Raw genomic sequence first — 22529 nt, forward strand, 5'->3', positions numbered from 1 at the left:
GCAGGTAAGGGCGGCAGCAGAGACCTGCAGGTTCTCCTGGTTTTGCTGAGAGTCTGGTTTCAGATGCAGCTGAAGTAACACAATGGTGTGCTGCAGGAAAAGGGATGAATTCCCGTTTCCTGTCACCTTCACTCTTCTGCTCCCTTGTCTCCACCACACACTCATTTTCAGGGATGCTGAACTACATTCATTCTGCGCATCTGGTGATACCTGCCTTAAAGGTTCACCACAGATGATGCCTTTTTGCAGTACAACCATCACCTGCAGGCAAGGATTTGAAAAACTCAGGGGGCTTGTGTTACATGAAGCTGTGAGGCAAGCATGGAACAGAGTGAGACAGGGCCAGGGCAGGCTGTTGGAATCTGTGTGATCACTGAGCAACACATGGAAGCAGTAAAAAGCGCCACCAGAGTTCAGACTGTCTGGAAATATGGAGATCTAAAACAGGCTGATATCAGGTGCCAGTAAAATTAAGACAGAAGGCAGCTTCATTTCTGACAACATTTCTGACCCTAAGTATTCTAGTAATGTGGGTTAATTCATCTGGAGGGAGTTTACTCCTAAACCACTAATACAGAGTTTAGAAAAGAATTTTTTACTTCATATAAAAGTGAGGCACACAAGCAGCATGTTTTTAAACAAAGCCTAAAAAGACAACTGCAACACTGAAGAATGACCCTGAAATGGGGGGTGAGGGGTGGAAGTAGACAGGGTAAACAGATTAGCAATCATGTTGTGATTGGGTGAAATTGGGGTTTAGGCATATTACCACTGGTTGCCGTTTTTCCTGGTAGATTGGGATGACAGAAAATGGTATCACGATAATACAGCCCTTTCTAAAAAAGGCCACGGAGCCAGAATGCTAACCATATTTAGCACTACTAAATTACAAGTGGCACCAGCAAGCCCTGGTTGTCACCTACTGACATTTTCTTCAGCCCTAAAAATGAAAACACAGTTGCCTGCGCTGTTTCAAATTATGAGACTGCAGACTCGCAGATAGGGAAAGAGAAAGATAAGGCAAAGCAACAAGTTCATCATGACTTAGGATCTCAGAGCTGCCACAGCCAAAAGGTATTGTTCTGTGTTTCTAAGGTGGTGAAAAGTGGTCAAGTACAGCAGCAGGGTCACAAAAGGCGTCTTTGCAGCTAGATGGGGTGAGCACCCACCACGGAGAAGCAGCATCTGCCCCCCCTGAACCTTACTGACATGTGGTAATACCTGTATGTCTTTGCTCACTGTATGAAATGCTTAACGAGTAAAAGAGGAATGCTCTCCCTTGCTGCCCCCCTCAGGTTTGGCTGAAGACAGGTAATGCTGGGAGCTGCACCCTTAAGGATTCCTCCTGGTGGGAGTCAGGTGGGACCCTCTCACGCTGGGGGTCTGCCAGGCCAGGCAGAGCTTGGCTCTGGGCCCTTCTCACTCTCTTTCTGCCCACCCTTGCCCAGACAGGTCAGAAACCCATCATCACTGTCTGCTGGAGCTGGTGACAATGGGAGCTAGGGGCACAGCGACAATTACTACAGCAGAAACTGCAAAGTGGTGTGGGCACCAAGGGGAATCAAGTTGTAAAGGACAAGCACCCATCAGAGAGCAGCAAGGAGCTGACAGAGGTTTTGAGGTTTTGATCTTTTCCTCTTGTGCAGGGGCCACCGGGTATTATTGGTTCTGTCTCTCACATCTTCTCTGTGAAGACTCATTCCAGAAGTGACAGTGTTAACAAATACAGTGGAAGAGACTGCTCTGTAAGCTGAGCTACACGGTCACATGCACGGGTTTTATTTTTAACATCCCAAAACTACTTGGAAGTTTCTGTCTGGGTTTGGTCTGTGTCCTCCCATTCTCTTTTTCTTTGCTTGCAGTTCTCCCTTACCCGCCTCACTTCAACCAAGCTGATCACAACCAGGAGTGCAAGTGTTTGGTACACACACAGGGACTGGACATAGGGATGATTAAGGTAAGGCTTTGTAAATAGAGCTGGAGTCTTTATTGGTCAAGTCTTATGCAATGCAATGGTTACTGTATCAAGCTATGAAAACCAGGATATCTTCAAAACAGCCTTAGTAATTAAGATGAAGTAGAATACTCAGACACAAGATGTCTTAAATGACACCCTCAAACAGAGGCTGCTGGTAGCTGAGAGTGCTTGTGTGACATGTTGCTCTAAAATATCCCTCCACAATGTATTCAGTGGATTAGCCATGGTTTGCAGCATGGTATCTGGGGCTTAAAAAAAATAAGATGCTGACTCCAAGGTGGGAGCTTGAGTAGCAGCAGAAATGATAAATCAAAAATTCAGTGTCAGTAATTTTCAAGAAACTCTGAGAGAAGTGAGACAAGGAGACATCATAAGGGTCAGAGGAGAGGCAAAAGCAACCTTTTGGCAAAATGGCTAAGACTTAAAATCTGGTGAGTTTTGTAGATTCAGGCTGCAAACCGTATGTTTGAAGGCCAGGCTAAATAATATGATGAAGTCAGAATCAGAAGTGTTAGAAGTACTACTGTACCATTTAGAATTGTGACTGTATAGCAGTTTTTGTTTGGGAATCTTTTCTCGTTTGTTTTTATGACTTAGACCTTGACTGATAGCACTGAAATTCTCTATGCTGGGCTTCTGCCATTACTTATTTTTTATTTTGTTTAAATCATCCACCTGATTAGCTCAAGAAGTTTTCAGAAAAATATGTTACTGGGGTTGTAACCAGGGAACAAAATGGAAGCTGAGCCAAAAGGAAAAAAAAAGGGGGCAGGGAGGGAAACCCAATTTGGACCATTCACTTTTTTTCTCAAACTACAACTAGAACCTATTGTTTTAAAGGGCTTGCTGAACTCAAACCAAAACCAAGCCCATTTCTCGATTATCAATGCAAAGTAAGAGTTTGGCTGATGGTGTCTCTAGCAGGTCCGTGCCACAGCTTCCCTCTTCTCCCTGTCCTGCCTGTCTCCCACACAACTCCCCAATATGCCCAGAACAAGACCCTGCTGTTGAGCTGCCCTGCACCCCCTTGGTGGTACAGGGATTTGTCTCAGGTGAGCTATGGCTCCATTGCACCAGGTAGGAAGGAGCAAGGAATATTGCCAATCCATATCTCACAGGGATGAGTACTGTGTGGGGTTTCTACTAGCAGCACTCTGCGTCACCCATGGCTCATTGCACTGAATTCCCCCACTATGCCTCGCAAAACAGCACAAGTGACTTTCCCTGGACATAAATTGCACAAGCAAGTTTTGGTGCCTTTTTACTGCATGTGTGCAGCACAGATTTACTAGGCAAAGAGGGGGCCTGACCGTGTGACATTTTCTCTTGAGCTCCACAGTCCCGCATGCCAGGTGTAGGGAGCTGAAGAGAAGCTGATGTGCTGCTGTGGGAACTTGACCAGCACCCATGTTCTGGAAGAAAAGCAAGAAACGTGCCTGACTGATGCACTGTACTGTGGACCTACTCCATCCTTGTAATTGTAAAGCTTTTTTTTTTTTTTCAGTATGAAACAATTCCAACCCATCCAGTAACTCTGAACCAGTGGTTATTGCCATGAAATACCACAGGCTCAGCCAGGTCATACTTAAGTAGAAAATAGAGAGAGTAGCTCCCTAACTGTCACAGCCTCGTCCTTCCATCTTTGGGCTTATCTAACAGGTCAGTTATCTCATGGCAAATCTTTTCCATCTGCATGACTTATACTGAGGATTTGAGGTTCATCGGAAGGATCGTCCTGGAATCAAAGCACCCCTATAAGGCCCATGTGGACTTGTTTAAGGTCTGAGCCTCAAAGCAACTCTGTCTCACATGTGCTTGCTAGAAATGTATTAGTGTTATTGACTAAGATTTCATCTACACCTTTTATTCTCCTTTTCCATGTACCCTGGACTGCACCATGTTCACTGCCTAACTCATTAAAAGCTTGGCTGGCAAGACATATATGCAAGATCAGTCTGACTGGCACCTGCAAAGCAGATGTGCCCCAACAGGCAGTCACCCATCATGCCCAACCCCAAGATGGTCACTCAGGCTGTAGCTGTCCCTGCTGTGAGTGTTGAGATGTGGGGCTAACCTCACTTAGGGCTCACCATGATTCCAGATGATGGCATTCTTGGATTTCCTTTTTATTTTGTATCAAAGGACAAGGCTTTAGAAAACTTAGGCTTCCAAAGATCATGTACAAATGTGGTACAGTATGGTTCCCAATGGCATAGCTTTCTTCCTCAGCTCCAACAAACAAATATCTGTTTAGCAAAAGGTGACCCAAGCCTCATTGCTTGCTGAGGTTGTTAGGTATGTAGTGATTGAGGAAGAGCACTGCACAAAAGAGAAGAAAATCTCTAGTTTAAGGAGACTTAGATGCTCTCCTGGAAAAAATCATTCTACGGCAGGCTCTGCCACGGTTTTTGTGCAGAAGGCATGCACCTGCAAGTGAAACATCAGAACTTGGACATCCCCATGCTTGGTGTGTGTACATACACATACGTATATGTATGTGTTATTTTTATAAAATATGATAATTAATTCTATTTATTTTCATATTTCTGTACTTTAATACTACATCTGCGCTATAGTAGTAATAGTATCTTTTAACTTCAAGTGCACCTCTACTACTGCAAAGATAAATTCATTATCGGATGTGAATTCTCTCAGATATTAAGACAGTAAATGCATTCAAAAACCCTGTAAAGAAATTAATAACTCTGTATTCATCTCAGGATTTAAGTATTATGATAAAAAGGAGATAAACACCTTACACTGGGTAACAAGAGTTAAAAGAAATAGAGACGATCTCCTACCTGCCCTATACACTCACCAAGCATGTTCATGTTCCTTGAAAATATTTTTTTGTTGCAATATTATATAAAACTTTTAACATTCTTGGCTCCAGCATCTGGATGGAATTGTTCCTGAGATTTTTTTAAAAGCTGCTTATAATTCTCTAAATCTTAGAAATACTTAGATATGTTCATTTGCAATCTCCTCTCAGAGGGACTCTTCAAGGTAATTATCTGGGGTGTCTGGTGGCCCTTTGTGATGGGTCTTTAAAATGGGAGGTATCCCTTGATTCTGTGCAAAGACCTCAGACAAGATGCATAACCTTAGTATGTCATATGATCAGTCACATATAGCATATACCAAATCAGAAAACAGTTGTATTGTTTTGGCTCATTGGCTGCAACTGAATAAAATATACATTTAATGATTGTAATTAGTTTATAAACTCTAAGTTATTGTCACTGAACAGATCTGCTCCAGACACAGACATATCTGCAGTTAAAACAGCAGCAGTATATTTTTAAAGCTTACTTGATTTGCTGTCATGACGGTCTAAAAATAAAGGTTTACCAATGTGGATAGACTGCGTACCGTAATTTGCATACTTTCTTTCCACAGTAGCTTGAACATGATTCAAGTAAGCATTTCTGTTTTGATTTTTTTTTTTTTCCTAACCCAGGTCTTCACAAATTTTGCAGGTAAACAAAGAGTGTACAGGTTTAGAGAAATGTTGTATCACCTGGCATTATCTGTGTGTCACTTGCCGCTGGATGTTATGTATCAAACTTATTGAGACAAGAATTTGTAAACTTTCTGCACAGGGTTTTGAAAGTTGTAGGTTGTGTACTGGTAATAATACCATCAACTAAACCACGGAGTTAACTAGATCATCAGTTAAAGTACAGAGCTCCTGATTACCAGCATAGAATCATGGAATCATAGAATGGTTTGGGTTGGAAGGGACCTTAAAGATCATCCAGTTCCACCCCCCCTGCCACAGGCAGGGACACCTCCCACTGGATCAGGTTGCTCAAAGCCTCATCCAACCTGGCCTTGAACACCTCCAGGGATGGGGCAGTCATGACTTCTCTGGGCAACCTGTGCCAATACCTCCCCACCCTCCCAGGAAAACATTTCTTCCTAATATCTCGTCTCAATCTCCCCTCTTTCAGCTTAAAACTGTTCCCCCTCGTCCTATCCCTGTACTCCCTGATACAGAGCCCTTCCCCAGCCTCCCTGTAGCTGCCTTTAAGTACTGGAAGGCTGCTATAAGTACATCAGAATAGAAGAAGCATAAATATCAGAATAAATATCAGATAAATATGATAAATATCAAAAAAATGGTCTATTCTTTTTCCATAGAATCATCAGGTTGGAAAAGACCTTCTGGATCATCAAGTACTTTCAGGTAGTTGTAGAGAGCAATAAGATCTCCCCTCCGCTTTTTCCTGTCTTTTAGTTTCACAGATTTGATAATGCCTGAAAAGCACAGCATATGCAAGTTAGAGATGAGGTAAACACAACTAAACAATACTCAAATAATGATGAAGACTGATTCTGGATCTGAATGCTCTGATATGGTCGCTTTTCATAAACAAAGCATGTATTGTCTTTCTCTACATGTGATTTGAATGGGATTTGATCCAGCACACAGCAGTGTGAAAGCAGGCTCCTCTTCAGAAACTTTGCAACCAGTCCCTTCTTTGTTTTGGACAACCATAACACCTGTCCTTCGGATGTATTTTTATTTATGAATTATTTGCTTCCAAGAGTTACTTTTGCAGTGGAAAGTATTGTTCACACATTCATGTTTTTGTTGCAGTGTAATGTACCCAGCCTTCCTCTGACCTTATGCAAGTCATAGCTGGGACTATTTTTAGAGATTATATTTGCAGCAAAATGTTACAAGAATGAGAGCAGCAAGGATGCTGCCAATGTGAAATAAGTCCATCTGTATCTCCTGCTTCTCTGTACCACATAAGAGTAGATGTAACTAAACAGCCTAAAGCAGGACAGATGACACCCTAAACCACATGTATTTAAGGGCTGGATGTGGCTGGGGTCACCCTGTCTGTCACCCTGGTGTCACCCTTCTGCAGAAGCCAGTGCTTCCCAAGACAAGGCAGGAAATGTTATAATGCGTAGTCACAAAATATGTTTTTCTGCATTGCTGTCTAGATCTCTTTTCATGCAAACAAAGGGGAAGGTACTTGAACCTTATACTTTAAAGTGTAAGTTTGTCCCTGGGTAAGGCACCACCAAGGACATGTTCCTTTACTCTGCAGGACTGAGGGGGGAAAAGGATTTATTCATTAGGAGGTGTGAACAGATACTGGTCAGCCTTGGAAGCTGCAAAGGATGGAACAAAGTTGTGTTGAGCAGTTAATGCACATAGAATTGCTCCTACTGCATAGAAAGTGCATTGGGAAGACTGGTCAAAAATCTTTTCCTCATTTTCAGAAAAAAAAAAAAAAAAAAAAAAAAAGGTGCCCTGGAGAGACCAGCAAATGGCCACAAAAATGGTTAAGGGAGTGGGGCATGTCCCATCTGAGGAAGTGCTGAAAGAGCTGGGACTGTTTGTCCTGGAGAAGAGAAGGCTCTGGGGATCTCATCAGTGTGTATAAATGCCTGAAGGGAAGAAGTAAAGAAAGCAGAGTCGATTGACACCATAGCTATTTTAAGTTGACACCAGAGTCCAGATTCAAGTTGATTCCTGCTTTTTCAAACTCTGATCTTAGACTGCTGAGATGGGTTTAGATTTTTTCGTTTCCATATTTTTTTGTCAAAGATAAAGGAACATAAATTCAGAGATATTATATATGTATGTAAATATCACTTTGCAGGATATGTCTTTTCTTGTTTAAAGACTTTTAGTCTTTTAGAAATGCTAAGTGTTGTTTATCAAGTACTTAGGTAATTATTGCAGCTCACCAAAGACAACAAAAGTACCTTAGCTTGGTGCTGTCTTCCTAGTACCTGCAAACATTCCTTTCTTGAACATCTGCTAGGACTCTGGAGACTTACAGTGCTGAAGAGGTGCTATTGTATTTATGTATTTCTACATCATTTCACCACTGTAGGCGTAGTTTGTAGCTGTCTTGCTAAATCTCACATGAACATGGATTTACATTTTTCAGGACCAATTCTAGAACTCCAGTTTGTTCTTATCATTAGCTTTTTCCCTTCCACAAAGATTTGCAGTAGGCTGAACTGAGCTGGAATGCAACTCCTACGGCAGGGACCAGAATGTCAGAAGTCCGGAATTTTCTACTTTCAGCAGCTCTTCTCAGGGACAAGTTACTGATATCGCTTGAAGATATCCAGGGAAGTAGATCCAAGCAGTGACTGAGCAGGCTCTAGTTCTCAAATCCAACAACTGTGTATGAGAGGAAAAGACCACAGGAGATCCTACAGGTTCCCCCTAAACAGCATCTCTTATGGACATTGGGGAAGACAGCTGCTGGGCTGGGTGGATCCTTGATTTGACCTAGAATGCAATTTCTTATGGTCTTAGATTTTTTACAACAGAAGGCATGCTTCATGCTAATCACCATCTCCATTTACTTGCTGTCTGACTCCGCGCTTCTGTTTTCCCATTTTTAGGAAGGGTTAATAGCTATTGCTGGGAATTATTGCAAGGATAATATGAGCAAGGAGAACTGAGAACTTTTAGAAGCAGGCCTTATACGTGCATTATTTTTGCATTAAACTGATGTAATTGACTTACTGGGAAAGAATGGAAAACACAATAATGAAACCAAAGCCAGTAGTTCACTGTGACACAAAGCTGGTAATCTAGTAGTGATAATTTTTTTTATAAAAGGATTTTTATACATCATGTTCTTGTACTTCTGCTTTTTGTTGTTAGACCTCCAGAAAATTTTATGTCCATTTTATATCAAAGGTTTTTAAGGACAGCAGAGGAAAAAATATATAATTTTTTGAAAACACATTAATACAGAAGTGTGAGAATGGAAATGCCGTCTTCATTAAGAAAACATTTAACCTGTTTATATAGCACAGCTGGTTGAAATTTCTGAAACATTTGGGTTAGCAACCTCAATTTACTCTTCTAATCCAGTCTGTCACTTGCAAAAGGTTAAATTCATGGAGCTGCCTGGTAGCAGCTGAACTTAGGAAATGAAGACTTGTTTTGTTTATTACTTGCTTCCTGGGACCTCTTTCTCTATATTTTGTCCCCTTGTGATGTTATGAACACCTTTATAAACTAAATCTAAAATATCATCAGCTCAGGATCACCTGTTCAGTTCTGAGTAGCGTTTGACACTGACTTGTCAGGACTTCACAGGGGAAACTGAAAAAGTAGAGCAATGGTGGCTGGTTTTTTTGTAGGATCATGCTCTAAAACAAATCCCAAAGGAAGAAAAATGGATTCTTTCTCAAAGAAACATCCTCTAAAAGGCATGCTCAGGCTGACCTCCCCTGCACCATCACAGGAAGGAAAAGGCTCTTTTGAGGTTAGACCTTTATCACTCCCCTTCTGCCCTAACTGCGCACCGTGATGCTGAGTGGACCATGAGAAAAACCATAGCTGCTCTCTCTCCCCACTCCTTGCATTCACTGGTGACAGCAAGGGGAAGAAAGATGAAAGGCAGTTCATAAAAATAAGTGAAAGCAAATTGATTTAACTGGGTGAGTATAACTTTGCAAGAAGCCTTCACTACACTCTGGAGCTTCTCTCCAAAATACAGACCAACGTATCACCCTATTCGAGGTTTTGACACCTCAAAGTAGACGTAGCAAATAACCTGCCTGCAGGAAAGTCCCCCACAGACTCTGTTCCACAACACACAGCCATCATCTAGCAGTGTAAATGTAAATCAGGAGAGCAGAGTAAAGACTGCCAGGCAAATTTGCCTTTACTCAGGCTGTTTTCCACACTGGGAACTGAGATCATGAAGATAATCTTCACTCTCAGCCTCGCTACTTTAGAGCAAAGGGAGGTTCATTTGTGCAACATTCATGTCTTTATGGGGGGAAGACAAGACACACAGACCAAACAACAAGCTAATTTTTCTAGAGAGGAAAAAAAATTGTCATCCTTCCTACTCAAACAGCTTTGAGAAAGTGGGAAGTTCCCACTGTGCCTCTAGCAGTCTTGATTTCAGGAGCTTGGTATAAATAGATACTGGGAGAGAAAACAGCTCTCTCCCAAAACTTGGAGGCCACTGCTGGGCTAATGAGTAAGGACTATATCTGTGCTGTTATCAGGCCACACTGTACTGCAGGGATCAGTGCTGATACGTGACTGGCAGTCATTTTCCCAAGCCTTATCCCCGCTAGAAGTGCACATGAGCACTTAATGTGTAGAAATCAAGCATGAGCACAGGGGGTCTTTGGCCATCCTCGCTCCTTTGGGCAATAACTCTTGTCTTCTTGTCTTTGCTACACACAGCGTCGGGCACAGAAAGCTCCCCCTGGGCAGCACAGACACTGTGAGAGATGTTTCAACCGGCACTGCCGTGCACCAATTGAGCCCTCCATCTCCTGCATGGTCATCAGCTGCCGCTTGCACTGCGGAGCCACCTTCCACATGTGCAAGGAGGAGGAGCACCAATTGCTCTGTCCCTTAGAGCAGGTCACCTGCCTCAACTCTGCCTACGGCTGCCCTTTTTCCATGGCCCGCTTTAAGCTGGCGAAGCACCTGCAGGTCTGTCCAGCCAGTGTTGTCTGCTGCTCAATGGAATGGAATCGCTGGCCAAATGTGGATTCAGACACAACTCTTCACAAGAACATTATGAAGGAGACCTTGAACGAAGAATGTCTGGATACAGCCTTGGCACTCAGAGACCAGAAGATACTCTTCAGGACTTTGAAAATAGCCGACTTGTTTCCAGAGTGGAGGAAAAAGAATGAAGTGGAGGAGTTAATGGATGAAGCCATGGATGGGGAAGAAGGTGCTGTGGGAGGAGTAGTCAGTGGTTCCCAAGACAGCGACAACAAGTTGTCTGAGCTCAGCCAACGTGAGCGTGAAGATCTGGCAAAGGACAAAGAGGGTATGGATCTGGGGAGTTACAAAACCTGGGAGAACATTTTCAGCAAAGAGCTTCTGGCTTGCCAGGTAACAGGCTCAACAGCCAACACAGGAAAAAATACAGAGGAGGCTTCCAAGAAAACAGCATCAGCCCCTCATGCTGCCAGCTCCACAGAAAAGGCAAAGGAGGTACCTGAAAATGCAGAAGAGGCAAAGAATCAAAAGCCTGAACAAGTAACACCAAATACAGAAATGACAGGACTGGCTCCCTGGCAAGAAGGGGTCCTGGAGAGGCTAAAGAAGGAAGTTGGTGTAGGTGATTACAACATGTATCTGGTACATCATGGGGGAATGCTCATCCGCTTTGGTCAGCTAGCTGCCTGCACTCCCAAGGAAAAGGACTTTGTCTATGGGAACTTGGAAGCTCAGGAGGTGAAGACTGTCTACACCTTCAAAGTGCCTGTTAGTTACTGTGGCAAAAGAGCACGACTAGGAGATGCACTTGGCCATAAGATTCCAACTTTAGACAAATCGGTGGATACCTCAGAATTGGGAATAAACCTAGAAGAACTACCTAAGGCAAATATAGTTAGAGCCACGCTACTGTGTGCACTGGAAAAAGAACTGAAAGGCCATGAGATCTCTGAAGCAAGAGGTGTTGATGGGCTCTTTGTGGATTTTGCAACACAGACATACAGCTTTCCTCTAGACCCCTTCCCCTCCAATGCTGTTCTAGCAGATATTCTGGATGAAGAAAGCTCACCAGAACTCCATGTGGAGCTCTACACTGAATGTGTAACCAGAAGACACAACAAAAGCAGTTCAGCTTTCACATTCACTTGCAGTCATTTCTTCAGGAGGGATGAATTCCCATCCCACTTTAAGAATGTTCACGCTGACATCCAGTCATGTCTGGATGGATGGTTCCAGCATCGCTGTCCTCTGGCCTACTTGGGATGTACTTTTGTTCAAAATCACTTCCGCCCTGATGGACTTAAGGCCAAGGTTATATACAGCAAGCCTCTCAAGACATTTGCTATTAAGCCAGAGGTGGACACCCTCCTTGCTGAATCAGGGAAGTGCATTTCCACAGTCGCTAATCGAGGGAGAAATACAGACTCACTGAGCAGCCTCCCAGTGGAAGTGCTCAAGTACATTGCGGGGTTCCTGGACAGCTTCAGTTTATCTCAGCTATCACAAGTGTCAGTGCTGATGAGAGACATCTGTGCCACTCTTCTTCAAGAGAGGGGAATGGTCCTGCTGGTTTGGGAGAAAAAAAGATATTCCCATGGTGGTACTTCATGGAAAGCTCGCAAAAAGGCAAGTGACTGTGACGTTAAGAAAAAGACAGTGGGTTCTTTCCAGATAAAACACAAACATAGCAAGGGATGATGCATATAAGCATGCAGATATGGGGAAGGTTCGTGAGGTTGTAAATTTGCACCACAATTGGCAGGGATCAGGGATGTAAAATGCAGTACATTCATCAAAGGTAGGAAACTGTAAATGGATGTCTTCTGACAAGCTCAAAGTCCCCACACAAGCTTGTCTTGGGTAACCTGTTTTCATGTGCACTGTTTTTAGGCACTGGGAACTGAGAATTCCTGATATTTAAAGGCTACACATGGGCTTTTAAAGAATTTGAGGTTCATGCTCTTTTTTTGTCATTCTTTACAAGATGATCTAGGGCATGTCAAAACTAAAACATGCTTCAGAATGCCAAAAAGGTAAAGAACAAGGAGACGTGGCTGTGAAAAGGGCTCAGGTATTCACATCAACCCTCAAAAGCTTTCAGTATTAGTAGTTCACAGCATTGCCATAGGCGTCTCACAGCCTCCTTGGGTTGTGAGCAACTGAGGAAGAAGCATGGGAATAGGAACCCTTCTGCGAAGCTGGTCTCCCACTGTTTGTGCTGGAAAACTACCATCTCCATTATTGCCTGTTGCTGTTTGGGTAGCCTCAATGAAATGTGTAAACACAGCTCAGTTTAAGTCCTAGCCAAACAATAGTTGGGGGCGGGGCTCTAGCTGATAGTCTTGCAGTTGCTCTATCATAAAACTGGCTGGAAGAATAACATAAGAGACTCCCACATAACCAAGCAGACAAGGCAGAGGTCTAGGACCAAGTAATTTAGATCCAAGGAAGGCTCCCAGAAGTGGTCTCAGAATCTGGCTTTCAAGCAGAACCCTGAAGACCTCCACCTATCGATCTTTAGCAAAGGGAAGCTTAGCAGTTTATGATGCTTTATTAAGAGAACATACTTTTTATTAAGGGGGAAAAAATGAAGTATGGTGAATTAAATATTCATGTTGCAAACTTTGGTGCTGCAAGCTGAATTAACCCAATCCAAAAGAGGAATTAGCCACTGAAATAATTTGCTGGAGAATGTGCCTTCCTTCAACAGAATGAAGAAATTCTGTCTGTGAAATCAAACTGTAATTACCTTCAGTTACCAGAGTGCAATTTCAAAGCAGAAGCCTTGAATATAAGGCCTGTTTAACCCCACTCATGATAGCCTTCTGTATTGACCACACAGGAACCTTGTTTCCAGTGCACAGGCTCCACCTTAAAACATTCGGTTTGAAATTAGTCTGAATTTCTTGACTGCTGTGTATAACAGTTACGATTACTTAAGACTGGGACAGGGTCAGGTAATCCTAAGTGTAGCACACCCATATACTATCCTTCTTCCACAGGAAGAAACATTTTTAGGGAAAAGAAAGCTACTATGACTTTAAAATATAGTTTGTTTTAATGGTGTAGAGTAAGTATTAAAGGGATAATCACAGTCATGCTAGTGTATCACTAAATGTACCACTGCAAACAAAACCATACAGTTTTAACTTCATGTTTCTGTTTTTTACTTGTACCTCCTCCAGGAACAACCCTAACCTTAGATTTCCCAGGGTTGTTCTGGGGTGGAGTGAATAACAACAGTGTTTTAATGTTCATTACTTTGAAGGTACTGATCGATGCTTTGGAAGGTCTTTAAGAAGTCTAGTTTACTTGAGATACAGAAGCATGTTGTAGTTACTGTGCTACCTTAGATGCACCTATAAACACCTTGGATGTTTATAAACATTCTATAAACATCACTGTACATGTGATGGAGTTTTCTGTAGAGATAGGTGATCAAGTTTCCTGGATTTCCCCATGCCCTGCACTGGACTGGCAACAGAATCTGTAGAAGGATACTTTTCCACTAAAAATGTCAAGTAGTGACTAAAGCAGAAAAACCAGCAGGTATAAGGTACGTAACAATACAGAGCACATTCGTACTTGTTATGCCAGCCCTGTACAAGGAGAGGCTAGCTCTGTTCGCTCACCTGTCCAGTATGCATAATGCACATCCACTGTAAACATATACAGATATTTTAAATCCTCTTCTATTTTTTACCAACATTCCCGTTTTCTCTTACCAATTTCTCTCCCCTTTCCTGTATTAGATCTGGCAGTTCAGCAGCCTGTTCTCTAGAGTTAACAAGTGGCAGCGCAATGATGTCGCGTGCATGTCAGAGCACCTGAAGAACTGTCCCTTCTACCAAGTGGAGCACAGGACGGACCCCGTGCTGCTGACAGGCATGTGCGAATCTCGAGAGCAGACACAAAAGACTTTGGTTTCTACTTTCAAACGCAGAGTCTGAACAACCTGCTTCCCCTCTGCCATGCTCCTTTCAGAGGTCTTTAAAACAAGATTTGGGAATTTGAGTGTGCTTCCAGCTCTCCTTTGGACACTTAAAACTGGCTTCTCCTCATCTGTGGTTGGGATATCCTGCATAATTTTTTTCCTACATTTATTTAATTGTTGAAACTTCATCCACTGCTCACTGATACCACACGCTTTCTGCTTATGTTTCTGCTCCTCGCTTAACACAGCATCCTGAAGAAAACAATAAGGATCTTGTTTGAAACAGCACCTTCACAGTCTTGGAGGTAGGCTGCCACTCCAGTACCACGTCCCTGAGAGAAGCAACAACACTTAGTGTACCTGGATTGACCTGAAACACCTTAGTTTGGGCTGCAAAGCCAATATCTGGGAGCATGGGTAGATGCCCTCCTGCCTGGCACATCTAGGGATTTCTAACCTGTTCTGAGATGTGAGTAAAAGAAAAGGAGCCCCCAAAGTCAAGTGAATTGATTAGGACTTAGGAACGCACTACACAGCCACAGATTGTTGTTTAGGGCCTCGATACAGTCAAGCATGCCTAGGTAACACAGCATTTGAGGACAAGCCTAAAGCTGAGGTCATGGGAACATTCAAACCAAAGCAAACCAAAGCTAATAAACTTACTCTTTGCTAGAAACAACAAAAAAGCAGTTTCAGGGGCTCAATTGACTTTTTCTGAGGTTTTTTGGTTAATAACTTCCTCTGTTTTATTTAAAATTCCATTAAAGCCACCAAATAATAGTTGAAGTATTTTTTAGAAAGCCTTACCTCTCAGTTTTGCAACTGTAAATTGCAAATTGTAATTGTAACCCACTGTAAACAAAATGTCAACAAACCTTTTCCCCTGTAAAAGAAAAGGCATTCAGCAACATATTCAGTAATGGCACAGGTAAGTGTTTGCTTCGGTTAAACAGACTGGAGTATAAAGGTTTTTTTTTCTTGTTTTACAGAGCAGAAGATTGATAAAAATTTGGGGTTTTTTTTTATAAATACATTAAGTTAAAACAGAATGTGCTTGTTGAAGCAACAGATGAGAGAGAGCAGGCATGTCACCAGCAGCATCTGTCTTACTACACTATTTAAACCCATTTCAGAGGTGCTAGTTAGAAATTACATAGTTGTGGTGGTGGGTGAGATTCCTCTGAAATGGCTGTAAACTGATGACCCAGCAGTGTGCCCAAATGGCCAAGAATGCCAGCAGCATCCTGGCCTGTGTCAGAAACAGAGTGGCCAGCAGAACTGGAGAAGTGATTCTGCCCCTGTACTCAGCACTGGTGAGGCTACACCTCAAATACTGTCTTCAACTTTGGGTCCCCTCACTGCAAGAAGGACGTTGAGGTCCTGGAGCTTGTCCAGAGAAGGGCAATGAAGCTGGAGCGCAAGTCTGATGAGGAGTGGCTGAGGGACTGGAGTTGTTTAGTCCGGTGAAGAGGAGGCTGAGGGGAGACCTGATCACTGCCTACGACTGCCTGAAAGGAGGTTGAAATGAGGTGGGTGATGGTCTCTTCTCCCAAGTGATAGGTGATCGGATGAGAGGAAATGATCTGAAGTTGTGCCAGGGGAGGTTTAGATTGGATATTAGGAAAGAAATATTTACTGAAAGAGTGATGAAGCACTGGAACAGGCTGCCCAGGGAAGTGGTGAAGATTCCTTCCCTGGAGGTGAATGTAGACGTGGCACTTCAGGACATGATTGTATGGTGGTATCGGGCTGACGGTCGGATGTGATGACCTTAGAGGTCTTTTCCAACTTTAATGATTCTATGATTTGACAGCTTACAGCTGCTGCACAGCCACAGCGGTGCTGACTCACACCCCTTTCTTTTTTAAGCTCATAGCCAGAAGTGTGAGATCAGGACATGAGGACTGGCTTTCATCTGACCAACTCAGGCAGGAGGACCTCGCCAGGAGCTGGGACGTCTGCTGGCCTGGACCACCGCTCTCCTTGCCCAGGCTAGCCAGGTGAAAACTGGCCGAAGTGAATGGACACACACCACACTTGCCTTCCTTGGTCTCAGTGCAGAACTGGGATGAGGCGGGCTATGCAAGAAGAAGCCCTCTCTCACCAATAAAGGTTGCTGATGAGCCTGATCTGAGTGCTTGGTAATCGAAGGCATGAATTGCACGATGACTGAAACTATGCTGAGTGCAGCTCATCCTTCTGTACACTTGTGGCTTAAGTGGTCCCTGTGAGATTTATAACCATACAAGGATGTTTTTCTTCTCTAGACACATGCCCTCAGGAACTATCAGCCGAGTTGTGGAACAGTGGCGTGGTCCCAGGAGCAGAAGTAGCAGCAGTTACTTTTCTTTTTTTTAAAAGCTATTCTGGTATTTCTCCCTAGAGATCCTTTCTGGGAAGCCTCATAATGCTTTAAACAAGAAAATAAACTAGTTTCTGCAGGTATCCTGTGAAAAACACAAGTAGCATCCCAGTTTTATGCAGGGGAAGATGAAGTGAATGAACTCAAGGAACCCAAGCTGGGCCAGGAGCAGTTTAAGCTGGATTCTCTAATTCTTCATGCACTGGCTTAAGCCACTGTGCAAAACCAAACTGGCCATCCTTTAAAGCTGCTTACAAAAACTGACCTGTCCTCAAAACATGTGCTATGAAACAGGTTGCCAAATACTCTCACTCTGTTTTACACAGGGAAGCTGAGAGAGGTGTGAACACACAGGTAGACTTCCTGGACTGGCCTCTACATCAGGACCTTATCCTTCATATACTGTGTAACTGATCTGCAAAGATGCTGAGCTGCAGCATGATGCATAGCTGCAGTTTGGGGAGGAAACAAAAAAGATCCATATGTGATAGAGTCTCAAAGTAAGCCTGTGTCAAAGTCTTGTATAGAAGATCATGATAAAAATAGTTCAACCTGTGAACTGTCTCTCACCTGATCAACCACTTAGCTGCTGTAAACCAGTGTAGCTGCCCTGAAGTTGTGGTTGATGTTATGTGTGAATTTGGCCCATTTTATTTCTAGTGCCAGTGTCACTGGCAGTGCTGCTATTCCACCTCTGGCCTCCTCCTGCCAGAGGATTGTGTTCTTCTATGTCTCTGCTCCTGGAGATGACCTGACTTCATTTCCAGCCTGATTATTACCACTGATCCTGCTTCTTCCCTGTAAAGGAGGTGCTGGAGTCAGACTACGGGGACAATGCAACATTTGCAAATGTGGTGATACAGGGTGTGGTTCAGAGATAGCAATGTTGCAGCTTCTGACTCTTGGGATCAGCCAAGGTGTAGGTACAACATCTAGGAGACTGGATAATTTTCCTGCTGGTACTGCTATAGGGTTCACGGGTAGACACGGGCTGTTAATTCACAGAGAGAGAAAGGGACAAATTCACACCGATGAATATAACTAAATTTGGTTAAGAAAACTTCAGCAGATACAGTAGAAGCTGAATACCCACAGGCATTTGCAGGTTAGTCTGGTTAACCTGACCCTGGAAGATGGAAAGCTGTACAAGGAAGTGGAGATTACACTCATACCGGTGCGAACTCACGCAGCAAAAGTCAGCTGGTAGCCGATATCTTGCATTTAACACTAGTGGAGAGATGTGGGCTGGTGTCAGATGCAGTTTAATCAATCAAAGAATGTATGCCAAGCTAGCTCAGTGTTGATAGTCCTGCTCACTAGCAGAGTCAGCAGAAGCTTTGAGGAGCTGCAAGAAACCAAATTTGCCTGCCTTCTTTCTCTTGGTGAGCACAACGCTGTCTTGGTCAAAAAGCAAGAGGCTTTTGTTTGTGTTCAGCAAGTCCGTAGGCTTCTAGTTTAAGCTTCTAACTGGACTGGTGGAAAGCTAAGATAAGTAAGGAAACTTTCTTATTAGAAATGTAGGCTTCTGAACAGAATTTAGGAGCCAAAACACTTCCTGAATTTCAGCTTGAGGGATCTGATTAGAAGAAACTAGGTATTTTGGAGTTTTTCAAAACAAGTCTGTTGCTGTGGTGGGTTCTGAACTGGAAAAAAGGACCCAAGTCCCAAATCCAGCAGAGCACTGAGGCTGATTCTGGTCCAGATCACGCACTCCAGACTTTCATGGCTTTGATCCTACTTGTGCTGCTCAGATGTCTTGTGAAGGGCAAGAGCAATACCCTGTACACTCCAGCCTGATGTGTTTTGCAGTGTTTCTACTTATTGGAAGGACAGGAACAGAAATTACAGCATCATGGAAATCAGTGAGGTCAGAACAAGGCCAATAGACTCAGGACAAGAGTGAAAAAGAGGGGAAACAGGAAAGGTAATGGGTTTAGATAGAGGAGACCTGCCTGATCATAGGTGTTATGAGGAGAGGCAAGGGGAGAAAGGTAAAAGGGCACAGGAATGATGGGAAGAGGGATGTGGAAGAGGTGATGCAGCTGCAAATGATTTAGGAGGAAACACTTCAATTCAACAGACACTAGGAGGACAGGAGTGATGTTTAGGACAACAGACAGATGTGCGGAATAGAGAGTTTTTCTTTTGTTTGGTTTCTACTGACAAAGTAAGATATTTAGACAAGCCTGGTGAACTCAGTGAAATGCAGACTCTTTTTAATTGTAATTTATACAGTGACCCTCACTCTGTGGCACAGCCTCTGTTCTAGGTTATTCAGCCAGCAGATTGTTGTAAACATGAGCTGAGAGGCCACGGTAAAACCACAAAGAGTCACAAGTGTTTATGTTCCTGTATGCTCAGTCTTTGCTCAGTCTTTGCTGCCAACAACAGACTTTCTGAGCAAATGCTTCTCCCTGAGTAAGGGGCTGGGAATTCCCAACTGGTGTTATACGGTAAGATGGGGTAGATGATAATTCGTAAGGGGTGAAAATGTAGGTCACCTACTGACATATATCATAAGTCTGGGTTAGAGGAAGAAATTACTTGCTAGGTCTCTGACTCCCAAAAATGAATGAGCACAGATAAGGTGTCGTTCATCTGAACAGTGTTTGGTATTTTGCAAAACTCTGTAACTCCTTGTTGCTTTCTTAAGAATAAAAATTTTTATGATTTAAAAAAAAATCCACCAAAATCCAAGTCAGCTTATTTTCTTATTCTCACCACATTGCTGTTTGCTTTGCTTTCAAATCAGAGGTAGTGGTTCCTGTACCCTCATATTCATTATGGTCCTTTGCTCTGCTCCACTCTTCAGTATAATGTTCCTGGCTGAAGACTATTATTTGCGGGTATTACTTAGATTTATTTTACATTTATTTATTTAGTTTTAACATTTATTTTTATTTTTACCCCATTCTCATTGTATAGCCACTTTCTTCTTTCTGCTTCAATTATTTACTTACTTGAAAAGCTTTCTCAACTTTTAGAAATCTGTTTTCCAGATGGATGTTACATGATATCTACAAACATTTGAAGAAGAGTTTTCTTTGCTGATCTCTCTCTTCAAACTCTTCAGCTACTTTTAATAACCTCATGGCTATTCATCCAGGTAGCTACAAAGAGGGTTTTGCTTCTTTACTTGGGGTGCAAGTTCCACAGCCACTGTGCATCTTAGAAAACCTTGGCATCTTTCACATCCTTAATAGCCTTCAGTTTCCTTATCCCTATAGTCCATGTTAAAGAGTCCTCTTAATTTCTTGGACTTAAATTTCTTTTGAAACAAGACCTGCACGTAGGCCTACTCTTATTTAGCGTCCTACTTATTTTATATGTAAGGAAATTATGACCACAGGCTTCAAATTTATTTTTAATGACCACCTGCTCCATGACTTAATTGCTATTTACAGCTAATGAATCTGTTGTAGGCTCAATGATGGTTTTGAGAAGGAATTTGTCATTTGTCATATTGAGAATTATAGGCCTAAGGCCCATTATGATCATGAGAGATTATTCTCTGGTCCACAACTCTGAAGTTACTTTCCCCACAGCAGCACAGTTCTTACTGGGATTTATGTCTTTTAATATTAGCTGCCTCCCTATGTATCTAGTCATGAACTTGAGCGGTTCACAGCTGACTTGGAGCTGCACCACAGAAAAGCCTCCTTTAACTTTCTGAGTTTCATTTAAACTATGTATAACATCATTCATGTGATGCTAATGCACTATTTTTATCTTCCTTTCTAATAGTCCTGAACAGCAGAACATTTTAATACCAGGGAGGACTGCTATTCTACTATATTTGTGTTACTTGCATGATAGCTACTTTACACCCCGTGTTAGTTGCTCATATTTCTTTCCTACCAATATCTGGAAGGTAGTTACAAAGATAATGGAGCCAAAGTCTTCTCAATAGTAGTAGGTGACGCAATAAGTTGAAGCTTGGGAGGGTCAAGTTGAATTTCAGGAATGATTTTTTTTAATCAAAAAGGTAATGCAGCACTGGAACAGGTACCCAGAAACACGGCAGTATCTGCACCCTTGGAGTGTTTCCAGACTTGGTTGGCCAAAATCACAGTGACCTGACTGAGCCAGAGGTTGGATCAGAGACCTCCAGGGGTCTCCTCCCACCATCACTTGTCTGATTCCGCAGCATCACCTGAAATTTCCTGTAGCACACAGGCATCTGCCCCCCTGCCCTCACCCACTTCCTTTAGCCCTTTGGCTACCCATATTACCTGCTACTGCTTCTCTCATCATAATCAGTATATTCCTTCCCCTTGTTGCCTAGGCTGCCGCCCATCAATACCTCCCTATCTCTTATCATATTGTCATTTAACCGATTTTCATCTCCCTGCATACAAAACAGATACACAGACCTCTCCCAGCAGTTACAGCAGCACTGAATGGCTCTCCTGAACGTGATACCTACACAGCAAAGTTGTATTTACTAGCTAGCTTAGGAAGTTGCACGACGTTTTACCAGAGCTGTTTGATTTAGGTAGGCCGATCCAGCGTGCAGTGGATTGCAGCTCTGGAGAATGGAAGAGTCCCATGTTTAGCAGACATCTGGAAGGATTTGCTTCAAGAGAATAGCTTACTGCTCTGCAAAACAAAGTCCATTACAGTTACTGTGTCTGAATGTCTCTGCAGGCAACGGCCCACAACTTGTTTCACAGCCACAGCACAGGCTGCAGACCTCCCCCAGCTCCTCTGCACAAGCGGCTAATGGGAAAATCTGCTGAAATGTAGTTTTGCCTGCACTGGAGTGGGCAGAGAAACGAATCAGAGAAAGGAACCTTGTCTTAGGAGGCACCGCGGCTGCATTTGCCTGGAGTGAAGGAGTTGCACAGATGCTCATGCCCTGCTTCATTGGCTAACGGGACTATGTGGGTGCCCTCTGAGAGCACAGATAATGCCAGATAATAACATGTAGGGCCAGGGGGGCAGAGATGAATGCATCTCTGATCAAAGAGGGGTGCAGGGACTCACAGGGTGTATGGTAAGTGTGTGACAATACCCTGGTGAGGCAGTGGGAGAGCTAGTCAGAGTGGCTGGCCATGTCTGATAGCTCAGGGCTCCTCTGCATAACTTCAGCAGGAAGAATTCACATTCCTTGTGAGGCTTTTCCAAGAAGGACTGAAGTGGTGAGAGAGGATGTAAGTCTATATCAAGAACCCCTATCTGGCCAGCACAAGGTGCTTCTTGAGCTGGGTGTCAGGAAGTTGTCCTGCAAGAGCTGTGGCTGGGGGTTATCATGGTTTCCTGCAGGCATCTATCCATGATTATAGCAGGCCATAAGGGTAAGCTTTGTAACGGCAAGGTTTGCAAGACTGTGAAGAGAGGTGCAAACCAGCAGAGGAGCAGCCATTGTCTCTCCTCTTCTCCGTATGTCTGAAAGATGGTGGAGGGAAAGGCAGTGGTTAAAATATCATCAGAGCTCATCCAATTCTTCTCTCATGGCTTAATTTCTTCCTATGGTGTTTCTTTCCAAAGCTGTGGCTAACATGGCAGCTGGTGGTTGCACCCCACACCAGCTGGCCGGCTGCAGTCCCAGAGCAAACCAGCATCTACACAGTTAAAGAAGGATCTGAGGCAGGGGGAGGAACAAACCAGCTTCAATCTCCAAAGATAAAGTTGTTAAAAGAAGAAAAGCAAGCAGGCAGAGATGTGACTGCTTTCAGAGGCTGTTCAGCAGGTCTAGAGGAGACGAGTTTGCACACAGAAGCACACGGAAAGGCTGATACAACATTGCCGTAAAGAAGCACCCAGCAAAAGCAGCTCAGACGCA

At 43.3% G+C, this 22529-nt stretch overlaps 1 protein-coding gene across 2 annotated transcripts; it reads left to right on the forward strand.

Moving 5' to 3' along the window:
- The first annotated feature begins 1055 nt into the window (after nt 1–1055).
- On the forward strand, nt 1056–19107 carry FBXO40 (F-box protein 40). Of its 2 annotated transcripts, none has more exons than XM_054056726.1 (5): nt 1056–1074; nt 1863–1957; nt 10176–12074; nt 14201–14687; nt 16252–19107. In XM_054056726.1, the coding sequence occupies exons 2-4, from the start codon at nt 1949–1951 to the stop codon at nt 14396–14398; spliced, it is 2106 nt and encodes a 701-aa protein (XP_053912701.1). In that variant the 5' UTR covers nt 1056–1074; nt 1863–1948; the 3' UTR covers nt 14399–14687; nt 16252–19107. The 2 variants fall into 2 exon arrangements, with proteins under 2 accessions (XP_053912701.1, XP_053912702.1); XM_054056727.1 differs by lacking the exon at nt 1056–1074 and adding an exon at nt 6122–6167 and having other exon boundaries at nt 1808–1957.
- Nucleotides 19108–22529: the final 3422 nt, after the last annotated feature.

The sequence above is a fragment of the Cuculus canorus genome, chromosome 1 (assembly GCF_017976375.1).
Source record: "Cuculus canorus isolate bCucCan1 chromosome 1, bCucCan1.pri, whole genome shotgun sequence".
Taxonomy (NCBI): Eukaryota; Metazoa; Chordata; class Aves; order Cuculiformes; family Cuculidae; genus Cuculus; species Cuculus canorus.